Genomic DNA, 27,282 nt, shown 5'->3' with positions numbered 1-27,282 from the left:
TCGAATAGCCGTACCCGCGGTTATGGGCGGTCGACCAGATTCACCGTGATTAGTTTCACCCTAGTTAGCTTTTGGAACTGGTTAGTTCAGGTGGTGGTTTGGGCCTGTTGCAACGTGGTGTAACGTTGGACAGTGATTGGTTAATATGGATTAATTACTACAACTGTTTTACTGCTTTCAATTACTGCTTTGAAATGCCGGCTTTATGCAAAAGAACATTTAGCCTCCCTTGGATATATCTTGCATCATACCTCCTCTTCCGGTGTGACTTGCTGAGTACAGTGGGTAGTACTCAGTCTTGCTCTCTTTTCCCCCTCACCAGAGTTGAAGTCCTTCTCAGTTGAAGATGTCTCGAAGAGGTTGGTTTCGTCGCTGCCGTCAAGGAAGCCTGTGGAATGGAGTCGCCCGCTGCAGGAGTCAAGTCTTCAGGCTTAGCTTGCTTTTATCTTTTCCGCTGCATTTGTAATCTTTTATATTTTTGTAAGACATGGATCTATATGTCAACAATTGTCGTTTGTGTACCCTGGCTGGTCCTGGACAGGGGTTTAATGCACATTCAGCTTAGAAATTCTGGTCCGTGAATATCTGGGTGTGACATTAAAGTTGGTAGTGATATTCGGGAGGTTGAATATTGTAGTCGATTTTGTGAATTGGGTTTACGGCTCCACTTATGGCTGGGTCGAAGAGAAGCAGACCAAATGGAGGGAGGTAGCGGACTAGCTTAGGGATGAAAAGGAAGGGAGGCTTTCGGCCGAAAACCCAGGAAATATTTTTATTAACTTTTTTAATTATAATCTGTAGCTATCCCAATGTTAAGATTTTTATTAACTTTTTTAATTATAGTACTGTATAGTAATCCAATTATTTCAATTTATTGCTCAGCTCTTAATATATCATAAAAAACATCTTTACCCGTTGCAACACAGTAAAAAAAATTTTTGCAAGCTGCCAAAACAAATTTTCTCAGTCGGCCATCCACTGCGCCTACGGTTCAAGGCCTGCAAAAATACACGACTTTCACATCCGGACGATGGCCGCATGCAAAAATGATTTTTTTGTAGCGCTGACCTCTTCCTCCCGCCCACAAAAATATTCTCCGCGGACAAAAAAAATCCCCGCCACTCCCCAACCCCCCTCCTTGCGGGTTCACACCCCCTGCTACCATAATAAAAAATTATTTATCCATTCAACAAATCCAATCACTGACATGCAAATATCCATATGCCAACACAAGATCATCGGATTCAAATCCATGGCACCGACTTGTAGACAAACATCAATCAACATGGAAACAATAAACAAAACAACATCTGATAGTCATCGTCATAGCGGCGCCACCCACTTGGACCTTGTTCAGCCGCCGCATGCTCCTCCTCCCCACCATCCTCTACTGCTGCAGCCGCTATTGCCACCCTCCGCCATCCGCCTTATCTGAGATGAAGAGGGAGGGAGGGATGGGCCATGCCGCCACACCCTCTTCAGCCGCCGGTGCCTCCCTCTCCCTTTTGACTGGATCTGGGAGGGAGGGAGGGGAGGGGAGCTAGGGCCGTGCCGCCACCGCCTTCTGCTACGGCCACCGCCGCCCTCCCCCCTCCAGTCGAATGGAGGGAGAGGGAGGGGAGGGAAGGGCCACGCCGTCGCCCCCCCCCCCCCCACCAGTGGGATTTGGGAGGCAAGGGGGAGGGCCATGTCGCCGCATCCTCTTCCGTAGCCGCCGCTACGCTGCACCGCCACTGCCCTCTGCTGTAGGATGAGACGCTGAGGGACAGGGAGTAGAGGAGGAGGCCTTGTGACTTAGCGGGAATTTAATAGTGCCTCCACATTTGGTAGGTATATTTGGCAGGTAAGGCCTGCCTGCGAAAATCAAATTTGTCTAGCCGGAACCTTTAGAGATCCGCCTGTAAAATTAAAGGTATTTCCGTAGACTGGCCTCTTAAGGCTCCATTCATAAAAATTGATTTTCGCACACGGGGCTAGACTTAGGGGGTTTCTATCTGTTTTTTGTAAGCGGTTACAAGATAGTTTTTTTCACATGGGAACATAAAAGTCAATGTTGATAAAAACCTTTTTCTAGTAGTGCTAATCAAAAGAAATTCTCTCTTTATATTTTCTGTACTCCAAAAAGCTCTCCTGCCTTGAAGAGCATGACCTTTAGTGAAACATCATGCTATAATGTGTGAAAAAAATATTCATAGAAACTTTTAAAAGATAAAATGCCTATTGAAATGTTTCGCTCTCGCAATGAAACATCGATTTTAACGGTTAAAATAAAATATTTCTTTCATCACAATATAATGCATGTATGATCATGTCATAAATATTAAATGTAATAAATATAATAATGTAATTGAATTGTAGAACAAATATGTAATTTAAGAAAAAAAATCATAATTAATGGAGCTTTGTGGATGTTCAGAGAGAAGGGATGGTGCATACATCATGTTAGTGCGGGACGCCTGATGCTTTGCATTCTAACGGTCACCCGAGCAAAAGGATTTTGGTTAACTTAGTCTTAATTTATCATATAGATCCCCTTTTGAGTAAACAAGTCACCCGATCGAGCAAAAGGATTTTGGTTAACTTTGTCTTAATTTATTATATAGATCCGCTTTTGAGTAAACAATAGTAACATTAACTTCTACTACGTCCCAAAATATAAGTATTTTCAGAATAGTTGCCAAGTTAAATTTTTTAAATTTTAACTATTAATAGGAAAAAATTGAAAAGATTAATCATGTAAATTTGATGTTACTATGTTTCTCATTAAACGAACTATCATAATATATAACTCTTTTTATTTAAAATATTTTACTTTTATAGATATTTTTGGTCAAAGTAGTATATCGAAGACCATCTCGAGATCCAAAGACAGAACGGAGGAAGCAAGTAGCTAGGAAGAATGTCTGCTGCACCTTCCTATTTACGCTGGACAATTGGGTGCATGTGACGTAAAAAAAGTTGTTCATTTACAATACTCTTGTACAGGTCTAGCTCTATCCTTTTAGGCACACATTTACAACGATGAAAAGCGGTATGCGCGTGGTTTCGGGGAAACCAAAACGGAACTCCGAATTCCTTTTTCCATTTCTTTAACAATGGTCTACATTTTTTTCATAGAAAATGATATAGATATGAATAATACTACCTCCGTTTTTTTAATAGATGACGCCGTTGACTTTTTCTCATATGTTTAACCATTCGTCTTATTCAAAAAATTTACATAATTATAATTTATTTTGTTATGAGTTGTTTTATCACTCATAGTATTTTAAGTGTGATTTATATCTTATACATTTGCATAAAATTTTTGAATAAGACGAATGGTCAAACGTGTGAAAAAAAGTCAACGGCGTTATCTATTAAAAAACGGAGGGAGTATATGTATCAGTTACTTTATTTCTTTATATATATATATATATATCCCATTATTTTTTTGGAAACAGACCATGTGTGCATTAGAGTCCCCTCTACCTTTTAAGTCGTCTCGTTAAGTCTTCTAGTAAAAAGGAAGAACATACACATACCTTTATATATATTTACAGAGAATATACAACGGCCCCTTTACTTTAGATGCGTACTATGTATGATTGTGTCTATCTGTTAATCATCATCGCGTTTTCCCGGGAAAGAGAACTTTCATTAAACAACGCCAAAAGGAGAATCATTCCCCTATTATATTTGTACTAATGCTTTTCATCGTTGTAAATGTGTGCCTAAGAGCAAGTTCAATAGTATAGCCAACTACTAGCTCCAATTCATCTATGCCCAATCTAATAGCTCATTCATACAATAGTTACATACTACACTATTAATACCTAGTCCCACCTGTCATAGACACACTGCGTCTTGGAGTCCGTGCTACAGCTGGTTACAAATCTGTAGTCCGCTGCTCTTCTCTCTCCTGATTTATCTTCTTAAAATATGTTTGCAGCTGGCTTATAGTCTGCTATTATACCTGCTCTAAGAGCAAGTTTAATAGTATAGCCAACTACTAGCTCCAATTCATCTATAGCCAATCTAATAGCTCATTCATACAATAGTTACATACTACACTATTAATATCTGGTCTCACCTATCATACACACACTACGTCTTGGAGTCCGTGTTACAGCTGGCTATAAATCTGTAGCTCACTGTCCTTCTCTCTCCTTATTTATCTGTTTAAAATATGTTTACAGCTGGCTTATAGCCTGCTATTATACCTGCTCTAAGTAGTCTTTTCGTCGGGAGGTTGCTTCGTCTGAGAGTGATCTCCTACATGCGCAATTGCATCAGATAGACAATATAGGGTGCGCCGAGCCGTGAAAGACTTGCACTCACGCGTCAACGTTAGTCGTCAGTTGATGAGCCTTTCCAGGGACAAAGTGCGCTTTTGAATATTCCCAAATTTTGAAAACCAAAAATCGGAACCATGTTTGAACATTTATCTACAAGGACTATCCTAACCCTGACCCCGGTGCCACCAAGGTGCTCCTCCTCCTCCCTTAACCAACTTGGCACTGCTACAAATATGGCATAGGTGCCGGTTTGCAAGGGTTCAGAAGTATAGGAATTTCATCCGGCACCAATTAATCGGCACCAATAGAAAAACCAGCACCTATGCGAAAAATAGAACCAGCACCTGTAGATTCGCACGAGCCAAAAAAAAAAAAGAGCCGGCTCGAATCGAGCTGGCCTCACCAACGCTGTCACCATGCCATGCCCCACATCGTGTTGCTCCCGACATCCCCAAATCACCACATCAAATTGACACCATAGATTGAATGAACATACTCAACAACAAAATCATCTACAAATTCACAAAAACATCTATAAAAAAATCTACAATAGAGACTGGGGAGATGAGGGGAGGGGCTGGCCAACGGGCTTCTCTGCTCCACCTTCTTACTCGTTGGAGGGGAGGGGAGGCCGCCGCCGCCTGCCGCCTCCCCTCCTGCCGGATCCGGCAGAGGGGAGGGTGCCGCTGCTGCCTGCCGCCGCCTACCACCTCTCTTCCTGCCGGATCCAATGGAGGGGACACTGGATCCGGCAGAGGGGAGGGCGCCGCCGCTGCTCGCCGCTCCTGGCTAGTGCTTTGCATACGGATCAGAGAGGAGGAGGATGGAGGGAGGAGGAGGAGGATGAAAGGAGAGGATAAGTTCGCCGGCTGGGAGAGGGAGGGGGCAGAGAGGGCGTGTGAGGGGAGGGAGGCGATGGAGGAGGCGAGGAGAGAGGGGACCGGAGGGGAGGGAGGGGAGGGCGTGGCGGAGGAGGAGGGGAGGGGGAGGGGACGCGGCGGAGAAGAGGAGAGAGGTGCGCTATTGTGGATAAGGATGAGACACGTGCGAGTGGATATAGGCGGCCGGCTCGGCTCGCCCGTGTCGGCTCGGTTGGGTATAGGTGTATTATTGGTACCGATTTTAACTAATGAACCGACACCTATAGTTTTTAAAGGTGCCGGTTCTTTTTTTTTTTTTACCGTGCAGAGGTCGGAAAAAGCCTATAGGTAACGGTTTTAAATAAAACAACACCTATATAACCGGTCCATATGAGAATTTTTTACTGGTGAGGCCACTGCAGGAGCGCACGAGGAAGGCAGTGGCATGATGTCTGGCGTGGTTGTGTGTGACCGCGTTGGCGGTGCAGCGGCGGGGGGCGGGGGGGTGGTGGGGGTGCGGGCGGGGATGGCATTTTTCATGTCAAGCAGAGGGGGGCTTTTAACTATTTGCCACTCTTACGGATGTTGCTTAACGATTTGCCACTAGGCCCACATGTCATAGACACATGAGGGCCCACATGTCATTGACAGGGTGTGGCAAATCGTTAATTGCCATGTCACAAGAGTGGCAAATAGTTAAATTTCCCCAAGCAGAGGTGGGCTACGGCAAATCGTTAATGACATCCTTGCATTGGGAACGTCCACGACAGTCTAAGATTGGATGGTATGATGGCACCGTCTCAGAAATAAGGGGGGCAACATTAATACTAGGGACTTCGATTAGGTAATGCTCCTTGCAGTACTGATTTCTTATGATTTACTAAATCACTAGGGTTGATCATGGTTGTACTTGTCAATTACTAGGGACCTATAGTTTGGTCCTTACTGATTGGATAATGGCAACGAGCCAACGGTGGTGCGTCCGTGTGTTATTCCCCTTTTTGAGGTGTTGTTTTAGGAGAGCATTTTTTGCAATCCAAGTGTTGCTTCAGTAGAGTATCATGTTGTTGTAATTCGTTGTGGCATGATATTTTCTGTCATGTCATATTTTTTTTCATTCTTTTAATATTCATAGGTTGTGTTTATCCTAGCTATGCAGAGGTTGAGAGTGATTTCAGAGCAATTGTATCTTCTTGATGTAAAAACAAATAAAAGTTCATTTAACTTTTTTCACAAAACTAGGAAGGAAGCCCACGCAGATTCGCGGGTAATTTATTTTTTGTTTTAAAAAAAGAATACTAAAAAATCGTATCTCACCATATTCACTGTAAGAACATAGATTACATTATAATCGTAAAAGAAAGAAATATTTATACCATGAAATAAACCATAAACTTTTGATATACTAAATGATAGTGTCTATTATATTCAAACAACTTCACTTTATCCTGGTTTTACTTAAACTCGCCTATCACCATCTTTCGCAAACATACTAGTTAATATGGGTTTTGTTTTTTTTTTCTTTTACTATGCATCTAAGTCACCTACGCATGTTCATGGGTAATATACGAAGGAATAATCCATATTGTCAAAATTATTTGTGCTAATTTTGTTAATATTTTTATATGAGAATGGCATAATTACATAAGGATATAATATGTTTCCATGTGACATTTTTTATTTAATTATGTATATTTTCGTTTTTTGAATAGTATGGTGTGCAGATGTTTATACGAGCGCATGATTGCCTTTTATATCGTTAGCAAAAAAAAATACTTTCAAAAAGTTTGTTGGGAAGGCATGAATCGGCGCGACAGCGACACGACTTCTTCGAGAAGATCGCCATGAGTGTCATTATATATATGCACAATTTGAGAAGAACTTTAGTGCCTCAAAGAAAGAAACAAAAAACTATCGGACGGAGCAGATCGTATATGAACTCTTCTTTTTTATTCTTTTTTATATTAATGCCTCGTAATCAATATGACTTGGTGATTGGTGGATAGTGGTTTATATACAAAACTTATATACTTATGATTAGTGTGAATATACGATTGATATATTAGACTATTTTTATACTACATATTAAGGGTTTTAGTATGTAAGCAATAAGTTGTAAAGTATTTATTGGATTGGCTACTCTCTTATTTATTTTATTTATTGTGAGCACGTTCCCACGATTGATCTAGAAATTTTTATAGAAGAAATTAATATCTTTTAATAATAATATCTAAATTCATCTAAACCATTATATTCCTTATAGTTAAATTTATAATCATGACCTACATTGTATATATTTAAGTGCATCGTACGTATTATTAGAAATATATTCTATATAAAAGTTTTTAAAAAAATCAAATAAATATATTATTGGCTTTAAAATATTTAATATTTAATTAATCTTGCACTAATGACGTGTGTCGTTTCGTGTGTCAAAGATAAGCTCAGCCATTGAGCTAGATCAAAGTCTAAGATGGAGATAAAGGACATCGACACGGTGTCAAAAGAATATTCTAAAATTATAATATTATACAAAACTTAATTATATACTTATGATTAGTGGGAAAACAGATCTTTAATTTTCAAATATTATATGAATAGAGAAAACACATAATACCTGAAAATAAGTTCATGATAAATTTAGTAATATCATTTTTAATTAGTGGGAACAGATATTTAATTTTCAAATATCGTATAAAATATTATATGAATAGAGAAAACATACCTGAAAATATATTTATGATAAATTTAGTAATATCATGTTGACATATTATTATTTTTTACCTAGGGAGTGGAAAAATTTTTAGAATTGTTTGTCACAATTATAGTTGTTTTTATTTTAAAAATGCAGCCTAGTTTAGCTATTATATAATCTATTTTTTTATTTTATTTACATTTTTCATGGATGTTTCGATGACATGCGCCTAATTAGAAACTCTAAATAACGTATATTTTGCATAGTAAATATAGGCAGTTTACTTATAAGTGAGAAAGAGAAAACATATTTTCATCTAATAAGTGACAAAGAGAAAAAAGAATGATGTGGGCCCAGCGTCGTACGTTCGTATCAAAGTATGGACATACTTTTTTTTTTTTTGGAATACCTAGCTACGTGCACAGACAATGTGAGTTTTTTTAGATAAATTTAATTGTATTGTTATAATAGATCTAATGCATAGAAATAATGGGTCCACCGGATTCTAAAATTTATTAGAACGCCACGTGGTGACCTAGGAGTGTTTTTGGAATGCTATGTCACTACTTAAAAAAGCATTTTTGTAGGCGGCCAAAAGTAGTTTTGCCAGGCGGAGGGAAGGACCGCCTATAGACCAACGACTGCGAAAATCGATAATTTTCGCAGGCAGGCCATTGGGCCGCCTGCGAAAATCCTCTGGACGAACAAAAAAAAATCGCGCCCCACCGGCCGCGCGCCTCGCCGCCGCCACCCTCCCCCGGCCTCCCTCCGGCCGGATCTAGGAGGGGAGGGGAGTGGAGCTGCGCCGAGAGCCGACGTCGTTGCCCCGCACGTCGCGCTGTGGCCGGCCCCGCGACTCGCCGCCGCCGTCCTCCCCTGGCCTCCCTCCGGCCGGATCTGGGAGGGCAGGGGAGCCGCGCCGGGAGCCGAAGCTGCCACCCCGCGCCGTGGCCTGCCCCGCGCCTTGCCGCCGCCGCCCTCCCCCGGCCTCCCCATGGCTGGATCTGGGAGGGAAGGGGAGGGGAGCCACACTGGGAGCCGCCGCCGCCGCCCTGCGTCGTGGCTTGCTCAGTGCCTCGCTAGAAGCCGGGAGCCACCGCCCGCCGCCGCCTCCGGCCAGCGGCCGGGGAGAGGAGGAGAGGGGAGGGGAGAGGACACTGGTGTGGAGGGACGTGGGAGAGGAGTGAGGGAGAATGAAGACTTAGAAAAAGATCAGCCCTAGGTCAGCTCTATTTATATCCAAGTTTATTTTCGCAGGCGGAGGTCCGCCTATAAAAATGAAGGGTATTTTTGCAGGCGGACCTCTTAAATGGTCCGCCAACAAAAATGGATTTTCGCAGACGGACAGCAAGCTTCACCCAGTTTGCATTTTGTAGGCGGCTATTTGGCTTCGAGGGTCATGTCCGCCTGCGAAAAAAATACCCAATATTGGCGAAAATGCTTTTTCTAGTAGTGTGGTGGCTTAGGAGCGTTTGTATAGGAAGTTTAATGGACTTTTAGTATATAATATATAGAGATATTTGTGTACAAGTTATACAGGAGGTTTTATAATGTAGTAATATTGTAATAACGTGCACTACAATTATACAATTATACCATAAGTACATTGAAATTTTTTTAGAAAAACTATATATATAGATAGGAATGATATATGTATCATTAATTTAGTATACAGCCTCCGTTTTATATTATAAATCTTTGAATTTTTCTTAGTCAAAGTTTTTTAAGCTTTGACCTAGAAAAAGTAGCAACATCTACGACATCAAATTAGTTTCGTTAAATTTAACATTGTATATATTTTGATACAATACTTGTTTTGTATTGAAAATGTTATTGTATTTTGCTACAAACTTAGTTAAATTTAAAGAAGTTTGGCTTAAAAAAGGCAAACAATTTATAATATGAAATGGAGGGAGTAGATTTCTTTGTATATCAATCTTTTAATCATTTATCTATTAACTAGTGGAGAAACGATCTTTAATACCAGTTGAAAACCCCTTTAGTACTGGTTATTAGTACCGGTTGAAATAACCTGTACTAAATATGCATACCAAGTCAAAAAAAAAAATAAATCAAGACTAAAGATCTCGATTTTTTGGTACCGGTTGGAATAACCACATACCAAGTCAAAAAAAAATGTGAGTTTCAAACTCAAGATATCTCGCCTTAACTCCCACACGTGTTACAATCCCACCTACTACACACATCTGACATCTGACTTGGATATAGATGTTTTCTTTTTGAATTAACACCGGGACTAAAGATGGGTCCTCCTGATACGTGAGTGATCACGGGACGGATGCATGAGCAATCAGGAAACAGTAAAATAGAAAAAAGCCCACGCACGCGATCACTCCGCTTGCTCCCAATCGCTACGCGCGATCAATCCCATGCCCCCTATACACTCCTCTCCCCCCTTCCTGCTCGGAAAGGCTAAGGGGCAATCGATTGCCCCAACGCGGTCCCCCCTCCCTCCATGAGTTTCCTTTTTCGGCACCGCCTTACTTTTCTATTTAAGTAAATTTATAGACCTAAAGTTTGTACACCTCAAATTTACACATATAAAGTTTAGAGACTCAAAGTTTATAAGTCAAAAGTTTATATATCCGATTCAAATTTGAATTTGAATTCAAATACTTTTTATATATAGTATTTCTATACATCTAAAGTTTATAACCTAAAGTTTATAGACCAAAAGTTTATAAGTCAAAAGTTTATATAAACGATTTCAAATTTGAATTTGAATTATATCCGATTCAAATTTGAATTTGAATTCAAATATTTTTTATATATAGTATTTCTTTGCATCTAAAGTTTATACACCTAAAGTTTATAGACCCAAAGTTTATAAGTCAAAATTTACATACCCGATTCAAATTTGAATTTGAATTCAAATATTAGTTTATAGACCTAAAGTTAATAAGTCAAAAGTTTACATACTCGTTTCAAATTTGAATTTAAATTCAAATATTTTTTATATATAGTATTTCTATACATAAATTTTTCCAACTTTATGTTTTTTATTTTTTAAAAATGTATGGTGTAGTAGGAAGAGAAGAGGGGAGAAGGAAGGGAGAAAGTAGATTATAGGGGGATGGGGGGTGACCGCCCGGAGCGGTCACCCGTCCATTAGGCGCCCCCTTTCCTCCTCCCTTTCTTCTCTTCCTACTACACCATAAATTTTAAAAAAAATAAAAAAACAAAGTTGAAAAAATTAATGTATAGAAATACTATCTATAAAAAATATTTGAATTCAAATTCAAATTTGAAACGGTTATGTAAACTTTTGACTTATAAACTTTGGGTCTATAAACTAATATTTGAATTCAAATTCAAATTTGAATCGGGTATGTAAACTTTTGACTTATAAACTTTGGGTCTATAAACTTTAGGTGTATAAACTTTAGATGTATAGAAATACTATATATAGAAAATATTTGAATTCAAATTCAAATTTTAATCGGATATAATTCAAATTCAAATTTGAATCGGGTATCTAAACTTTTGACTTATAATCTTTAGGTGCATAAACTTTAGATGTATTGAAATACTATATATAAAAAATATTTGAATCGGATATATAAACTTTTGATTTATAAACTTTGGGTCTCTAAACTTTAGATGTGTAAACTTCAGGTGTACAAACTTTAGATGCATAAATTCACTAAAATAGGAAAGTAATGCGATGCCAAAAAAGGAAACCAGATGCAGGAGATCAGGAGGGGGGGGGGCGACACGATCACCCCTAGCGAGCGATCGCCCTTTAGGAGTTTCGACTAAAGATCCTGCAACATTATCCCTTTAGGTGTTTCGACTAAAGATCCTGCAACATTATCTATTTACTAAAGATGTATTTTTAGTAACGGTTGGTGCTAAAATGTTTCTATGGATTTGGACTTTTAGAACCAGTATTAAAACTGATTTAATACCGGTTCTTAATCTAGCTGAGATATTTGTGATTTTGGATACCACGACGAAAGATAAATTCTCCGGTAGGAAATTTTGGAAAAGCGAGCACTGCATGAGTGCTTTAGAATCTCCTCTATCTTTTAAATCGTGCTATTTAATTTAAGTCTTTCTATAGTATAGTAGTAGTAGTAAAAAGGAATATAGGCACCTTTTTTTCTTAGAGAGAATATACATCATGTACTTTAGGTCCGTACTAGTATGTAATCTATCTTTTAAGATCATCGCCCTGTTTTTCCGGGGAAAGAGAACTTTAATTAATTCATTAATCAACGACCAAAGGAGAAATCATCGCCTTTGTTATACTCCCTCCGTCTTTTAATAGATGACGCCGTTGACTTTTTTTCACATGTTTGATCATTCGTCTTATTCAAGAATTTTATGCAAATGTATAAGATATAAATCACACTTAAAGTACTATGAGTGATAAAACAACTCATAACAAAATAAATTATAATTATGTAAATTTTTTGAATAAGACAAATGGTCAAACATGTGAGAAAAAGTCAATGGCGTCATTTATTAAAAAACGGAGGTAGTATTTATATACGTGCGACCGCGTGTGCACCCTTAACCTTTTTCAGTCGTCTTGGCAAGTCAGCCAGCATGCATGCAGGAGCTAGCAGGTTGCTTCGTCTGAGCTATACGCACATCACAATTGCAGCAGGCAGACACATGATTTGATCGAATCCGAACCTTTTAAGTCGTCTTCTCAAGTCGTTTTGTATTAGTAAAACAAAAGGAGGAGGTTAATTTGTTTCGTCAGATCACAGACAGCAGGGCTCGGGCACAAACAAGTGATGGCTTCGATTATGGCTCGGTGCATCTATCTATATATATTAAGAGGTCCAGTACTCTCTGATCGATCTATAGCTTCCCTACTACTACTACTAGCTTCTTTCCCTTTCCAATGGCGTCCATCCTTGTCGAGAATGGTACCCTCACCCCGGGTTTCATCCAATTCATCGTCGCCCTCACCACCCTGCTCATGGTGATCCGCTTCGGCCTGGACGCCTTGCGGCACCGGTCACGGGGCAACGTCACGCAGATCGTCCTCGCCACCCTGGACACGGTGACACACACGATGATCACCTACAGCCTCGGGATCATGCAGCACCGCTCCGCGACCACCAGCTACTACCAGCTGTGGGCGGTGCTGCTGGTCACCCTCCGCTACAGCGTCAAGATCGGCCGCCCCGCCGGCATCGCCATGAAGCAGACCCCGCTGTTCGATCTCATGTCCTCCTTCTGGACCGCCCACATCCTTCGCTCCCATAGTGTCAGCATGCTTCTCAAGGTCCCCGGTTGGTTGCTCTGGTCCATCAACTCCGCGCGCATCATCCATGGATTCATCTCCTCGGCAGATGCGAGCAATGTCCACAGGGAGAATATGAGGTTGCTGACAGACTACATGCGCCATGAGCATACAACGACCGTGCAGGTGCAGAGGCCTGACCCTAGCTCGATGAAGGGCTACAGATACTTGGTCTTGGGGGAAGGTAAGAAGCTGAAGAAAAGGGAATTAGCCGAACAAGGCGTCGATGGTGTGGAGACAACAGAAGCGATCAACAGGATATTGCTGGCGCTGCTGACAGATGAGAACAATATTGACCAGGAGCTCGTCACGCTTGAGAGGATCTGGAGCCACCAGGGGCGATGCTCCCACGATGGCTGCCAATGCAACCTGCCGCCCGGATGCTGCGACATTCTTGACCAGAAGACCAAGGACCTCTGCCTCTCCTTTGCCCTTTACAAGCTCCTCCGTAGGAGATTCTTCAATTTACCTATCCATGAGGCGAGACTGCAAAAGACGAGGCGGCTGGTTGTTTACGGGATCCTCGGCGAGGGCGATGCTGCCAACTACAAGAGGGCGTTCCGTGTCAGCGAGGCCGAGGTGGCTTTCCTCAATGATTTCTTCAACAGCAGGTAATATATATATATATATATATATATATATATATATATATATATATATATATATATATATTAAATTTGTTTGGTGCTCCATAGTACCCGGGCACCATTGTTGAAATTGAGTATATACCCAATTCAAATGAGCATGAAACTTTTTCAATTATTTAGGTATTAATATTAACTACTTTACTAACTAGTTGAAAGCAAGTTTGAACTGAATTTGAACTTGTTTTTGTTAGATTTTGATTCTAGGTATATAGCATCCATACATATAATTAGTTAGGTATGTAATCATGGATTGTGAAATAAAGTTAAATTTGAGTTGTTTTGTTGATAGGTATAGGTATGAATCGAATTCTTATAACTAGGTATATACTCACAATTTGAAAATTTTGAAAAATTTGAGTGATTTTGTGCATTTGAAACCATGGTGCCCGGGCACCATGGTGCCCCATATGAGTGTCCTATATATATATATATATATATATATATATATATATATATATATATATATATATATATATATATATATATATATATATATATATATATTCAATTTGGATATGCATCACCATGTACTGTCTCCATCCTAAAATAATATAAGATTTTAGTATTACATGGAACACATCCTTACTATGAATCTAAATAGCTCTCTGTCACATTCAATATTAGATTCTTAATTATATTTTAGACAAAAGTAGTATAGTAGTTACTCCCTCCATCTCAAAATAATATAATAGCCTAGAACTGAATGCTACAATGTATCTGGACATGGAGTCTGTCTAAATACGTTGTAATATAAAAACTAGCATGGTGGCCCGCGCAGATTGCGCGCCTGGCAGCATTATATTTTCTCTCATATAATAGTATATATGTTTTCTCATTATATTATTCAAATATATTAAAATGACAACATAATTTTAAATTTTGCAATAACTTTACAAAACTACTAATGTGTAATATTCCTATTGTATTTTATATACGTGTTAGTTATTAATTATTTTTAATATCAAATTTTAGTTATTTGTAAATTATATATTTCCTATATGGACTCTAGACTCGTCTTTTAATATTTTTTTTTAATTTCGAATTTTCTGTAAATTGTATTTCTATATAGACTCTATGCTCTTCTTCCAATACTATTTATTTTTATTTCTGAATTTTTATTATTTCTAATTTTATTTCTAAGTGGACACTAAACTTATCTTTCAATATTCTTTAATTTTTAATTTCGAATTTCAGTTACTTCTAAATTGTATTTCTGTATTGACTTTAAACTCTTATTCCCATGTTTTTCTTAATTTCGAGTTTTAGTTATTTGTAAATTGTATTTTTATACGGACTCTAAACTCTACTTTTAATTTTATTATGTTTATTCTAAATTTTAGTTAGTTTTAAATTCCTATATGGACTCTATACTCTACTTCTAATATTCCTTATTTTTTAATTCCGAATTTCTATTTTTTTTTCTTAATTGTATTTCTATATGAACTCTATACTCTACTTCTAATATTCTTTGTTTTTTAATTCCGAATTTTTTTTTCTTAATTGTATTTCTATATGGACTCTATACTCTACTTCTAATATTCCTTATTTTTAATTTCGATTTTCAGTTATTTTCTAATTGTATTTCTATATGGACTCTATACTCTATTTCTAATATTCCTTATTTTTAATTCCGAATTTCAGTTATTTCCTAATTGTATTTCTATATGGCCTCTGTACTCTACTTTTAATATTCCTTATTTTTAATTCCGAATTTCAGTTATTTTCTAAACGTATTTCTATATAGACTCTAGTCTCCTCTTCTAATATTCCTTATTTTTTAATTCCGAATTTCAACTATTTCTAAATTGTATTTCTATATAGACTCTAGTCTCCTCTTCTAATATTCCTTATTTTTTAATTCCGAATTTCAGCTATTTTAAATTGTATTTCTATATGGACTCTGCCTTTTCTTTTTCTTCGATTAATGTGAGAATTTCTAGGCCATGAGAGCGAACGTAGAGGCTCCTTTTTCTATTCCTTTAATAATATAATAGATAGATAGATAGATGTTTCATCCAGTCCTAGATTCTTATGTTTTGAGACGGCGGTAGTAGTAGTTTATGTTTTGTTGGTTAGTCCGTTCATGTTTCACTTAACTGGTCAGGATTTGATTCATTTGTTGCTACTCTTATTTTCGTTATCTATTGTCAATCTCCTTTTTCCTCACTTTACTCACCGCATTGTCCAATTATTTATATTCATCTTTACTTGTTAGGACTGAGAAGTTGCACCAGTTTACTAACTGGAGTATTTTTCTTCTTCTTCTAGTTAGGATAAAGAAACTATTAATATTGTCTTGAAAAATATACATCCGCTATTCGAAAACATCTTGAGTAATTAGACAATTTGTTTTAACTGCAGACTTTGCAATTGTAACTTCTTTCAAATAAATAAATGGCAAAATGATTTCTATTATCTTTAAAAAATATATTAAGCAAGTTTTTAATTGTGGGAAACAAAAAAAAATACTCTAATTTGCTATTTCGTTTGTGTTTTTTAAATATCGTTGTGTAAGTCTTGAATACCTATGCTAAGAATTCTGCGTCTTGAATACCGGCAGGTATGCTATCATATTCGCTCAAGGTTTTCCCTGGATCCGACTTGTGCTAACCACCCTTCTGATTGGGGGCATCTCAAGTGTGGCGGTTGCTGTCTATAGATTTTCTAAGTCTGCTAAAGAGGATGAGCTAGGCAGAGTCCATATCCATCATGGAGTATATTTTACATGGGTAATTCTCTCCCTGCTTGGAGCAAAAGAGATATGGGAGATGACAACCTATGTTTTCTCGGACTGGACTAAGGTACTATTGCTGTGCAAGTTCGTAGAGCAGCCATGGTGGATGCGATGCTGGGTGGGCAACTTGGCACGGGCTCTGATGAGGATGCTCCTCTGTAGCCCCCCTTTGTTCAGAAGATGGCATGGCAAGGTCGGGCAATTCAACCTTCTCTTCTCTAGACATTCCTCGATCCATCTGTCCCAACAAGTGAAGGAGGCTGTGGTTGACTCCCTCAGGAACTCGGTTAGGCAAAACCTGGTGCTGAACAATTACCTGGAGCAGGCAATCAGCAAGAACTCGCTTAGGATAAGGCTGGTGAGGCCGTCGGACAACCAGGAGCAGGAGCAGGCGCCCCAGAACTCCCAGGCAGATGGCGGCCACCGTGTGAGTGTGGAGTGGCTACAGGATTCGCAAAAGAAGAGTGTGGAGTGGCAGCTACAGGACGATGTGCACACGCTACTAGTTTGGCACATAGCTACATGCTACTGCGAGCTTAAGCTCGCCGAAACAAGAAATGTTGGAGCGAATTACACTTGGTTGAGCTGGAGAGGCTTCGGCTGCAGGAGGAGGCCGTCAGATGCTGATAATCCTTGGAGGCCTCACTACTTGGTGTCTAGGACATTGTCGCAGTACTGTGCTTATTTGCTCTGGCTGGTTCCTCCTCTCTTGCCGGGGAACAGCCTAATGGCGAAGGCGGTGATCACACAAGTTTACAGGGAGAGAAACCGTCTTCTTGGTAGAAGAGTATATCTACCCTTTTCCTGGTGTACTTCAACCACCAAAGTTCTTGACAAGCTCGAAACATATAGATCGGGGGAGATACAGTTATTTGCCGATGAAGCAGGAAACGCTAATACCACCATTCTCAGGAAGGGAGCAGAACTAGGCATGGGCCTAATTACAGCGGCGAGGAGCGCTGACAGCGAAGCTCTGTGGAAGTTCCTGTCGGATTTCTGGGCAGGATTCGTGGTGCACTTGGCTGAATCAACCAAGGCTTCGCAGCACAAGATGTATCTGACAGCCGGCGGGGAGTTGTCGACGCATCTCTGGGCGCTGCTATCCCATGCCGGCTACCTAGGGGCCACGCCGCACGGCGACCAAACGTCTGATACGGTGCTCCAGCAACTCCAACCTTACAACCCGGATGTGCAACTTTAAGTTAAAGGGAAAATGCCTTTTTTTTTTAGTTTGTGATGTCAAGCTTTCGTGTTTAGATTGGTATGATTATGTATACTTAGTATTTGGTTGTTTCTACTTGATTTGATTTGATGCATTGTGTTTGTCCAAAATAATACGGTGTAATTTGTTTGTGAGAAATGTACTACTAGTTGAATTCCCCATGTAATTGCGTGGAGAGCTATCTGAAATAAAACTGTACTATTTGTTATCCATCTCTGTCTCTATTTACGAAATGGCATGTAGCCTAGTGGTTACAGTGACCACTAGAGACCCCAAGGTCTTGAGTTCAAATCTCCTATGGAGCGAAATTCAGATTGGGTTGTTTGCAGGGCTAAGTTCCCTATTTCAATGGCTGTATATATCCGGTTGGATGTAGAGGTCGGGTAAAAAAATACCCTTCTCTAAAAAAAAATCTATGTCTCTATTTGTTGAAGTACAATTGTTGCTTGCAGGAAGCCTAGAATTAATGTCGCCTAGGCGCACGCCTCTCCCCCGCACGACGCAGCCACGTGGCGCGCAGAGGGTTATACATACATACAGACACACATACATATACATATATGTATATATGTATACATATACTGTCGACGGGGGATACCAGATATAGATTATACTGGTTCAGGCCCCTTAATAGGTAATAGCCCTAATCCAATTGATATGGGATTATAAGATGGAAATCACAGATTATAAAGGGAATAGTGGAACTCAATGATACCGACGAGATCGTAGTCGAGTTGGTTCGACTAGATCACCCGGCGACTTGGCTCCTATAGGCTTCGGCTTCGTAGGCTATGGTAGATGTGTTGGCGGTAAGATTCGATGCCTTAGGTCCTCCTGGGGGTCCTTTTTATACCACAGGTCAGTTGGCCTCCAAGTAGGACTCGGAGACATCGGACCCTGCACGATACAATAACGACCCAGTTCTATCCGAGTAGGAATCTTTCCATATGTGGACTCCATGATGAATTTCCTTAGTGTGTACAAAGAACGTCCGTATACGCGCAGATATACCATATCGATGCATGACGTATATCCAAAGGTAAAGGGTATACCTTATCCGTAACCCTGACATATACATATATATTTTAGAAGTAACTTATAACAAAAAGAAAAAAAGAAAAGAAAAGTAACTTGTCACGACTAAAAGGAAACCTACGGTAAAAACGTAAGTCTATTTAGTAATTAAATTTAATTGGCATATTATAGAACTAACCGATAAAGTAAGTTGGTCATTGGATGTCTATAAAGTAATTTAATCTAAAAGTAAATTTATATATATGATAAAAGTAACTTATATATATAATAAAAGTAATTTATAACATAAAATTTTTTTCATCATAATATAATTATGTAAGATTTTGTTAAAAAGATTTAATTGCAATGAACACAATGATGTAATCGGATTGTAATTTGGATAAATAATTTAAGAAAAAACTTTATTTTGAATTTTAGATGTTAGAAAGTAGATGGGGTCTGTGACAAAAGTAACAGATGAAATTGGAAAAGTGAGAGGTGCCGGTTTAAGACTAACGCGCTACCTAGACGCGTCCGCCTATTATGACATAAATAAATATATACGAAGCCACATTTTTCTAAAATGAAACTGAAAATGTAAAATGCATGTTTGGACAAGTTTGCCAAAATTAGGGGCCAGAAAAATGAAACCTGAGACAATTATTCTGTTTTACATAAACACAAATATAACATGGCACATATCACACGTACTGCATGTTACACTAACAAAACACCGAAAGCTCTTGATAAGAATCTTGATAGGAATCTTGAGGATGCCATAAACACTGATAGGAGATTAGGAGTACGAATGGTAGGAGATTAGCGAACTGCTTACCGTGCTCGTAGCTAGCGCGCGGTGAACAAACGTGGCGGATCCGTTAATTATTTCTCATCCTAAGTTGCGTTCTTCCTCAGAGTGGCGTGCTGCAGCTGCTGCACGATGAAGCAAAGCAGAGTGATGATGGCAACGATGCCGAGAAGCAGCCATGGGTTGGGGCAGTTGGCGTGTCCTCGCACCCAGCAGAGCAGCCTCAGCGTGCGGCTGCGGCAGTGCTCCTCGACCGCCCGGTACACCGGCCTGAGGTAGTTGTATGCGTCGTCGTCGGCGTCGAAGATGATGCCGTCGCAGAGCCTCCTGAGCCCGTCGGCGACGTCGCCGTCGCCGCCGAGCTGGTGCTCGATGACCCCGGACTCGCAGAGCAGCGCCACGTCCTCGGCGGTGCCGGCGAGCTGCGACATGAAGGCGCAGTACGCCGTGACGTAGAGCCCCACGTGCGGGCTCCCTTGCTCCAGCAGGATGAGGTTCGCCATCTGCCTCCACGTGCCGCCGTCGATCTCCAGCCGCGGGATCTCCAGCACGCCGCCGTGGAACGCCACGTCCAGGATGCTGCCCGCCGGAGCCGCCTTGCCTCCGATCTCCAGCTTCTTGAGCCGCACCATGAGCTCGCGGAGCTGCGTCGCGCGGCGCAGCCGGCCCACGGTCGCGCCGCCGCCGCCGCTCCAACGCGAGCTCTGGCGCCGGGTCCTTGGTCTCAGGTACATGTGGCTGAGGTGAAGCAGATGGTGGACGTGGTCGGCGGCGGGTGGCTGCGCCTGCGCGCCGGCTCCATCCGCGTACACGGCCATCACCTCCCGCACGTACGCCTCCACGGCGCCCACGACGCCGCGCTCCGCGTATGGACGGTTCTTGACGAGAAGCTCGTAGATCTTCTGCACCACGAAGAACGGGATCTGGTTCTCCGCGAGGAAGAGATCACGCGCGACGTTGAAATGGTGCCAGCTATCGTCGCCGCCACCGCCGCCGTTGTTCGCCGCGGCGATCTGATTCTCCTCGTCGCCCTGCTGATCCGAGCAATCGGAGCAACGATCGTCCGAGTTCTCCGACAACAAGCTCTCCGTACTCTCCTCCGCCTTCCATCCTGGAGTCAGCTGCTTGAGCCGCTCCGTCCCGCGGAGCGAGACGAGGACGAAGCAGCCGTCGAGGAGGAGCATCTGCGCCAGCGCCTCGTCGTCCATGCCGATCTCGTCGGCGTAGTACTCCTTTGCTCGATCCAGCACGCTCCTCATCTGCTCGAGCAAGTCGTGGCGGCTCCTGCCGCTCAGCTGGACGACCTCGTCGACGCATTGCTCCTTCAGCCTCTGGGCCTTCTCCGGCGCCGGCACGCCGGAGCGGGCATGGTAAGGGCCGACGGGGAAGGCCAGTGGCTTGTAATGCTCCGGGTTGCTGCTTCGGATGTGATCGGGAGCTTTGGAGATGTGGCATCGTTGCTGGTCGCTAGTCATCCTCAACACTGCACACATCGAAAAATAAAAAGCACAGTACGTAGGCGTAAGTAGTACACCCTCCGTTTCAAAAATGTTTAACACCGTTGACTTTTTAACACATGTTTGACCGTTCGTATTATTAAAAAAAATCTGTGAAATATATAAAACTATATGTATGCATGAAAATATATTTAACAATGAATCAAATGATATGAAAAGAATAAATAATTACTCAAAATTTTTTTAATAAGACGAATGGTCACACACGTATTTTAAAAGTTAACGGTGTCAAACATTTTAAAATGGAGGGAGTATATATGGTAATGGTGAGAGTGGCGTTGCTGGTCGGTTGTGCACGAGGCAGCGCCAAAATACCGGTGTTGTGCGTGCAAGCATGTCTCAACGGTTGACCATGTATCATTTGGTGGGCAAATCTAGCTAGGACACGTATATATCCAGACATGACACTCCAAGTGAATAATTGCTAACCAAGGGTTAATTACGGTCTCTTTTAGCGAGTTTGCTATGTCTCACTCGAAAGATTTTTTTTCTTATCTCTTACTCGATTTTCTCACTTAAATTTACAGTGCATTTTCTTGTAAGTTACAATGTAATTTATGAAACTTATATTGTAACTTTTGTAAGTTACAGTGTAATTTTTTAATCTTCGTATGTAAGTTTTAAAATTTGTATTGGATTTGGTCTTTTTCTTAAAGATATGGTAATTTAGTGTTCATTATGGTGTCTCTTAGTTGCTTTTTATCTTTTATTGTGTCTATCGAATTTTAATCTAAAGATTAAAAATCTGTACGATACGATTATAAAAATCTTTCGAAAGATACGTACGTACTCCCTAGGTTGGCGGGGCCGCGAGGAAGAGTACACGGCCCACGCCTGAAATTGATCGGGCGGAAAGCACGGCCCAATTTTGACGAAGGCCTAAAAGGAAGCGGAAGTGACTTACTGTAGACTGTAGTCGCTGTGGGCTTCGCACATAAGGCCAGAAACAAGATAGACAGGCATGTCTTTTGTCCTTTCTATTTGGAAAAAGTACACCGCAGGTCCCTCAACTTGTCATCGAGTTACAAAATCATCCTTGAACCATAAAACCAGATACAACGTATCCCCCAACTTACAAAACCAGTGCAAATTAGGTCCTTCGGCGGTTTTATCTGACTTGGCAGCTCTCAGCGTGAGACTCACGTAGATTCCACATGTCATCCTCTTCTTCCCCTCCCCTATCCACCTCTCTTCCTCTCTCATCCTCTTTCCATGGGCGACGGTGACGGAGAGTAGCTGGGCACGGTGCAGCAGGCGCGGGCGGTGGGGGAGCAATTGGGCGGGGCCGATGGCCAGCGGAGGAGGTGCGGGGCGCAGATAGCGGGGGCAGAGCAAGGCGCGGGCAACAGCTGCCGAGAGAGGAGCTGGGCGGCGGCGGCGGCGGCGGGGGAGGAGATGGGCGTAGCCAGTGGCCGGCGGGGGAGGTTGGAGAGGATGTTAAGGTCGGTGAAGAAGGCGATGATGGCCATGGTGAGGAGCATGGCGATGGTGGCGAGGAGGGCGCAGAGCTGGCCGGCCTCAGCAACGGCTCGATGCTTCCTCGTCGTCGCCGTCGAACTCCATGTTTGCTTGCGCCTAGCTCCTCCCCCTCCTCCGCTGCCCAGCTCCTCCCTTACCGCCACTGGCGGCGTGGGAGGGCGCGTGGGCGAGGGAGGCCGTGCGGCACCGGTGGGCGGCGGTCCATGGCCATAGATTTGGCGCCCACGCCGTTGGCGGCGGCGATGGTGGCAGCAGCATGGGGGGAGGCGGAGGCCCTCCTGCTCCCACGTCGTTGCCGTCGCTGCCTCGTCGCCTGGTGCACTAGCGCCTCCCCCATCAGCCTTCTCCCCTTCCGCCGGCTATCATGCCCAATTGAGAAGAAGTGAGAGAAAAGAAGAGGTGAGAGGAAGAGAGGTGGGGAGGGGAGGGGTAGAAGAGGCTGACATTGGGACCCATGTAGGTCCTACATTGAGTCAGCTGCCATGTCTGATAAGGAGTCAAAACCGCCGAGGGATCTAGTTTACACTGGTTTTGTAAGTTGGGTGATGCATTTGTATCCGGTTTTGTGGTTCAAGGATGATTTGTAACTGAATGAAAAGTTAAGGGAACTTTGGTATACTTCTTCCTTTCTATTTGTTACATTTAGGTAGGTGTGCGGAAAGTTAGTGGGGAAGTGGGCGAATGTTCATCCACAGCCGATACACATACTTTCTTCTTCTGTTTTCATTTTTTTTTATGCTTACTCTTTTATTTCTTTCGTTTTTATTTTCTTCGTTTCCTCTTTTTACGCGAATGTCCGCAGGGTACGTAGTGTTTCTGTTTTCACTCCCATTCTTTTCCGATTTCAGCTTTTTAGTTATAGTCTTCTTTTAACGGACTTTTTTTAATGAACTACTGAGTGAGAAACATTCTACATAAAGATTTATTTTAATAAAACTTTTATATACATAGACTTTATATATATATATATAAACCTTATATGTGTAGACTTTATATATACAAATTATATATATAAATTATATATGCAATTAGAAAGTTTGGTGTATAATTTTTCATAGAAATAAAAAAGCTGATCCATCACCGGATATATATATTTTTTTAAAAAAGGTAAAGTACAATGCAAACAAAAGGAAAAAGATAAAGATAAAGCATGTATGGACTTTTTTAACCGAAACAACAAAATTGGTTGAGCGTAAATCATGGCTAGAACTGTCATTGTGTACAGATAATGATGAGACGCGAACCGTACGTTCATCGACTAGTCTGACCTGTAGGAGGACGGGTGAACGCTATACAGGAACACCCTTGGTAACGTCCCGCTCCTCTTGCTGCCCCCGGCCCAGCCTCACAAATCAGTCGGGTGAAAAACATCAGCTACCCACCCTTGCCCTATACTTCTATAGGGGACTCGGTGGGTGAGCGAGCTGGTGCCTACATCATCAATGTTCATGAGTGAGGATGTTGCATTGGCTACCGATGGTGAGCGGCGATTCGTAACGAGACGACAATGAGGCGACGAGTCAGGGGCGGCGACGATAGGTCTACTCCCTCCGTCCAAAAAAAAGGCAAACCGTGGGTTTCCGTGCCAACGTTTGACTGTCCATCTTATATGAAAATTTTTTATAATTAGTATTTTTATTGTTGTTAGATGATAAAACATGATTAATACTTTATGCGTGACTTATCTTTTTAAATTTTTTTTATAATTTATTCAAATAAGACGGACGGTTAAACGTTAGACACGGAAACCAGGGTTTGTCTTTTTTTTGGGACGGAGGGAGTATGGCTCAGCCATATGGTTGGGTGAAACATCAACTGTTGGAGCTGAGGCGGCGTTCGACTGCTGGGGCCGACGATGCACGGCTCTAGGCGACTGGAAGCAGGCGAGAGCTCCGATCCGATAGGGTGTCGTACGTCCAGTGAGTCAGGGAAGAGCAGCCGCTGGCTGGGGAGCGTGGCTTGGAGAGTGAAAGGGTGAGGAGGGGTTTGGAACTTAGGAGATTGGGGAAAATTATGGTTGAGTTTAATGAGTCAGCTGGGCCTCTGGAATGGGCTAAGCAACTCAGTGGTTCATTTCCATTTGGGCTGGATGGCCGCAAGTCACTAGCTAGTCGGGCTGGTCTACTATATATACTGGCAGCGACCAATTTAACTGGTGATATGTTAAACGCTGATCACATGGATGATGGATTCATAAGCGTACGTATAGCCGTATCATTAAGGCCTAGCAATTTAGAACTTACAAGCAACCACTTGTCGCTATGCATGGAACGAAAAAGAAAAAGAGAAGTTCACTGCACAGAGCAGGTCGCGATCTACAATAAAATAAGGCCTCGGTCATGTTGGACTTCCCTCCGGTTTCCGAAGAGCTAGATCATGCGACTTGGGTTTGGCTAAATTAGGCTTGAATGAATTTACTTTATTACCACCGACCACCGAAGACCTTTTGAATTGCCTTCGCTCTAAAAAGCTAGGTCACCAAAATAGATTCTAATTTCTCGAGTGAATGTCTATCTTTTTCTTTCAAATTTAATACAAATAGTTATAAAACAAACTAAACAATTCACAATGTAGAGTACAGCCGATAACTATCACTCCACCAACCTACATGTTAGAAAAAAAAAAGGAAAAGACAAATTCAGGTATTAATAGTACCACTACATTTCATATGCTGAGTTTATATATTTTAATGTGTGAGTTAAGGTTGTACATAAAATTGTATGTTGTATGAAAGTTTTCAAACTTTTTTGAGAATTTTTCATAACCATTTATATAATTTTTAAATAAATGAGATTATATCTTCTCATAGGATCAAAACCGTTCCCCTCTTCCTCTACCTATCACTAAAATGAGACAGAGAAATCATATACCATACTGGTAAATCAACACACAAAGTAATAATTAAGAGCAAATGCAGTCTGAGAGTCTTATTCTAGTTTATCGTCTGAAAGTCCAATTTTTAGCTTACATCAAGTTAAGTTAACCCGTCTTAATCTGATCTTTAGAACGTGGGCTCATTACAAATTTATTCACCGAAACAGTGTTAATCAAGTTCAAGGTCTTCATCCCAAAAACTCTTTTCAAAAGAAGACCTAGCTTACGTCTCCCTTGGAGTCTAGTCCCCTTGCCAGATCAAATTTGCAACTAAACTGAAACGAACAAGAAGACCTTACTGTCTAGTCAACCCTCCCCGCCACCGCCACCGCCACCGGCGCCGGCGCCGGCGCCGGCGACGCGAATTAACACAAGTAGGCATGCCATGCATACATGCTCCATTGACTTCCTGTAGTGGCATGTTGCAATGTTCTCCGATCCACTGACTGCAATTAATGGCTGCCAGGTATACCTATCGATCGAATTAAGACTCAAAACAATATATAGGTCTTTGTGCTAATAAGATTAACCGTACGTGTCAACGTCGGCGTAGGCGGAGGAATCGGAAAACACAAATAGGAAGCGCATGCAGAAACAAGAATTACCAGAGACCATATAGCTGAGCAAAGCTGAACATGCAGTGGTGGAGTATAGTGTCGTCGTACCTTCGGCCAAGTCCAACGTCTGCTCGGCTTTTCCTTCTTCCTCGACCATCCTTGGATCCAATCCGGTCCAGGCCAGCCGCATGCAGGATCCAGCGTCAGAACGTTTTTATAGATCGATGGACCATGTTGGTGCCTCGATCGCCCCGCGGGCCGTGACCCTTGTCCACTCTTATCATTGTTTAGTTCACTGTCAGTCAGAACTCACAACTGACAGGAAACATTGGACAAACCAACAATTTTAGTTTTAGAAAAAAAGACACACACCAGACGGTGCAAAATATATACTGGTGGAAAAAATTACAAGAGTCTATTTGAGAACGAGAGCTTTTACAGTGTTTGCATTCCAAAAAGAGTAAAAATTCAACGCTTCTCAATAACAGGTATCATGTAAAAAATATTTAAGTATTAGTGTAGGTACTTAGGTATCAAAGATAGAATATTAATTTTCTAGTAGAGAGAAAATGGCAGAATTGTCCTCAAATTTGAATTGGTACCTCATAGGTACCACTTAAGTCATTTACCAGGTACTAGCGTATATATTCTCTTTTGCGTTGTTTCATGTAGATTTACGATTTACATTGTGTTCTTTGAGGTTTTTAATTGTGTGATTTTCTCTAGATTTACATTTTGTTCAAGAACACATTATTAGCGTAAAAACTCTCATTTGCGTGGTCTTCTATAGATTTATGTTTTGTCCAAAAGAACACATTCAATGCATAAGTCAATGCCTTTTACGTTTTTCCTACCGACCGGTACTGGTTCAGTCCAGCCAAGTATTCCATCCAATTAAAATGCCCATATTTTACTTAATAACTTCACTGCCATCGGTTACAATAATTTTTATTCTGTACCTTACCCCCCCTCTCGATCAATGGTCCACATTACTCCACCTCTCAATACCTCTAAATACCTTGCAAACACAATAAATCTGTTTGTACTCTATCTTTGATACCTAAGTACCTACACTAATACTTAAATACTTTTTACATGATACCTGTTATTGAGAATTAAATACTTTTTACATGATACCTATTATTGAGAAGCGTTGGGTTTTTACTCTTTTTGGAATGCAAACACCGTAAAAGCTCTCGAGTCTATAAACAGAAAAAAAAAACACACACACACACACCAACAAGTTCTGACAACTCCTGAACACCAACACGAAAAAAGAGGTTAACAGCTAGCCGGCCACCACTATGTGTGGCCGGT

At 41.3% G+C, this 27,282-nt stretch overlaps 2 protein-coding genes across 3 annotated transcripts; one reads left to right on the top strand and one right to left on the bottom strand.

Moving 5' to 3' along the window:
- Positions 1–12,708: 12,708 nt before the first annotated feature.
- On the top strand, positions 12,709–17,695 carry LOC107275676 (uncharacterized). The gene is made up of 2 exons (XM_015758205.3): positions 12,709–13,724; positions 16,321–17,695. The coding sequence occupies exons 1-2, from the start codon at positions 12,709–12,711 to the stop codon at positions 17,693–17,695; spliced, it is 2,391 nt and encodes a 796-aa protein (XP_015613691.1).
- Positions 17,696–19,359: 1,664 nt separating this feature from the next.
- Positions 19,360–26,177, bottom strand: LOC4348764 (UPF0481 protein At3g47200). 2 transcript variants are annotated; one of them, XM_015757850.3, is made up of 2 exons: positions 26,074–26,177; positions 19,360–21,021 (listed from the first exon to the last, which is right to left on the bottom strand). In XM_015757850.3, the coding sequence occupies exons 1-2, from the start codon at positions 26,153–26,155 to the stop codon at positions 19,625–19,627; spliced, it is 1,479 nt and encodes a 492-aa protein (XP_015613336.2). In that variant the 5' UTR covers positions 26,156–26,177; the 3' UTR covers positions 19,360–19,624. The 2 variants fall into 2 exon arrangements, with proteins under 2 accessions (XP_015613336.2, XP_066160570.1); XM_066304473.1 differs by lacking the exon at positions 26,074–26,177 and adding an exon at positions 23,803–23,960.
- Between the last annotated feature and the right edge of the window lie 1,105 nt (positions 26,178–27,282).

This window comes from Oryza sativa, chromosome 10, assembly GCF_034140825.1.
Source record: "Oryza sativa Japonica Group chromosome 10, ASM3414082v1".
NCBI classification, from domain to species: Eukaryota; Viridiplantae; Streptophyta; class Magnoliopsida; order Poales; family Poaceae; genus Oryza; species Oryza sativa.
This window is presented reverse-complemented; position numbering and strand designations above follow the sequence as displayed.

Excerpts from the sequence above, each read along its gene's own strand:
- LOC107275676 (XM_015758205.3), top strand. The coding sequence starts at position 12,709 with ATGGCGTCCATCCTTGTCGAGAATGGTACCCTCACCCCGGGTTTCATC. Across the intron at positions 13,725-16,320 it reads AATGATTTCTTCAACAGCAG|GTATGCTATCATATTCGCTC; the intron begins GTAATATATATA and ends GAATACCGGCAG.
- LOC4348764 (XM_066304473.1), bottom strand. The coding sequence starts at position 23,905 with ATGTTTTTCACCCGACTGATTTGTGAGGCTGGGCCGGGGGCAGCAAGA. Across the intron at positions 21,022-23,802 it reads GTTCACCCGTCCTCCTACAG|TGTTGAGGATGACTAGCGAC; the intron begins GTCAGACTAGTC and ends CGATGTGTGCAG.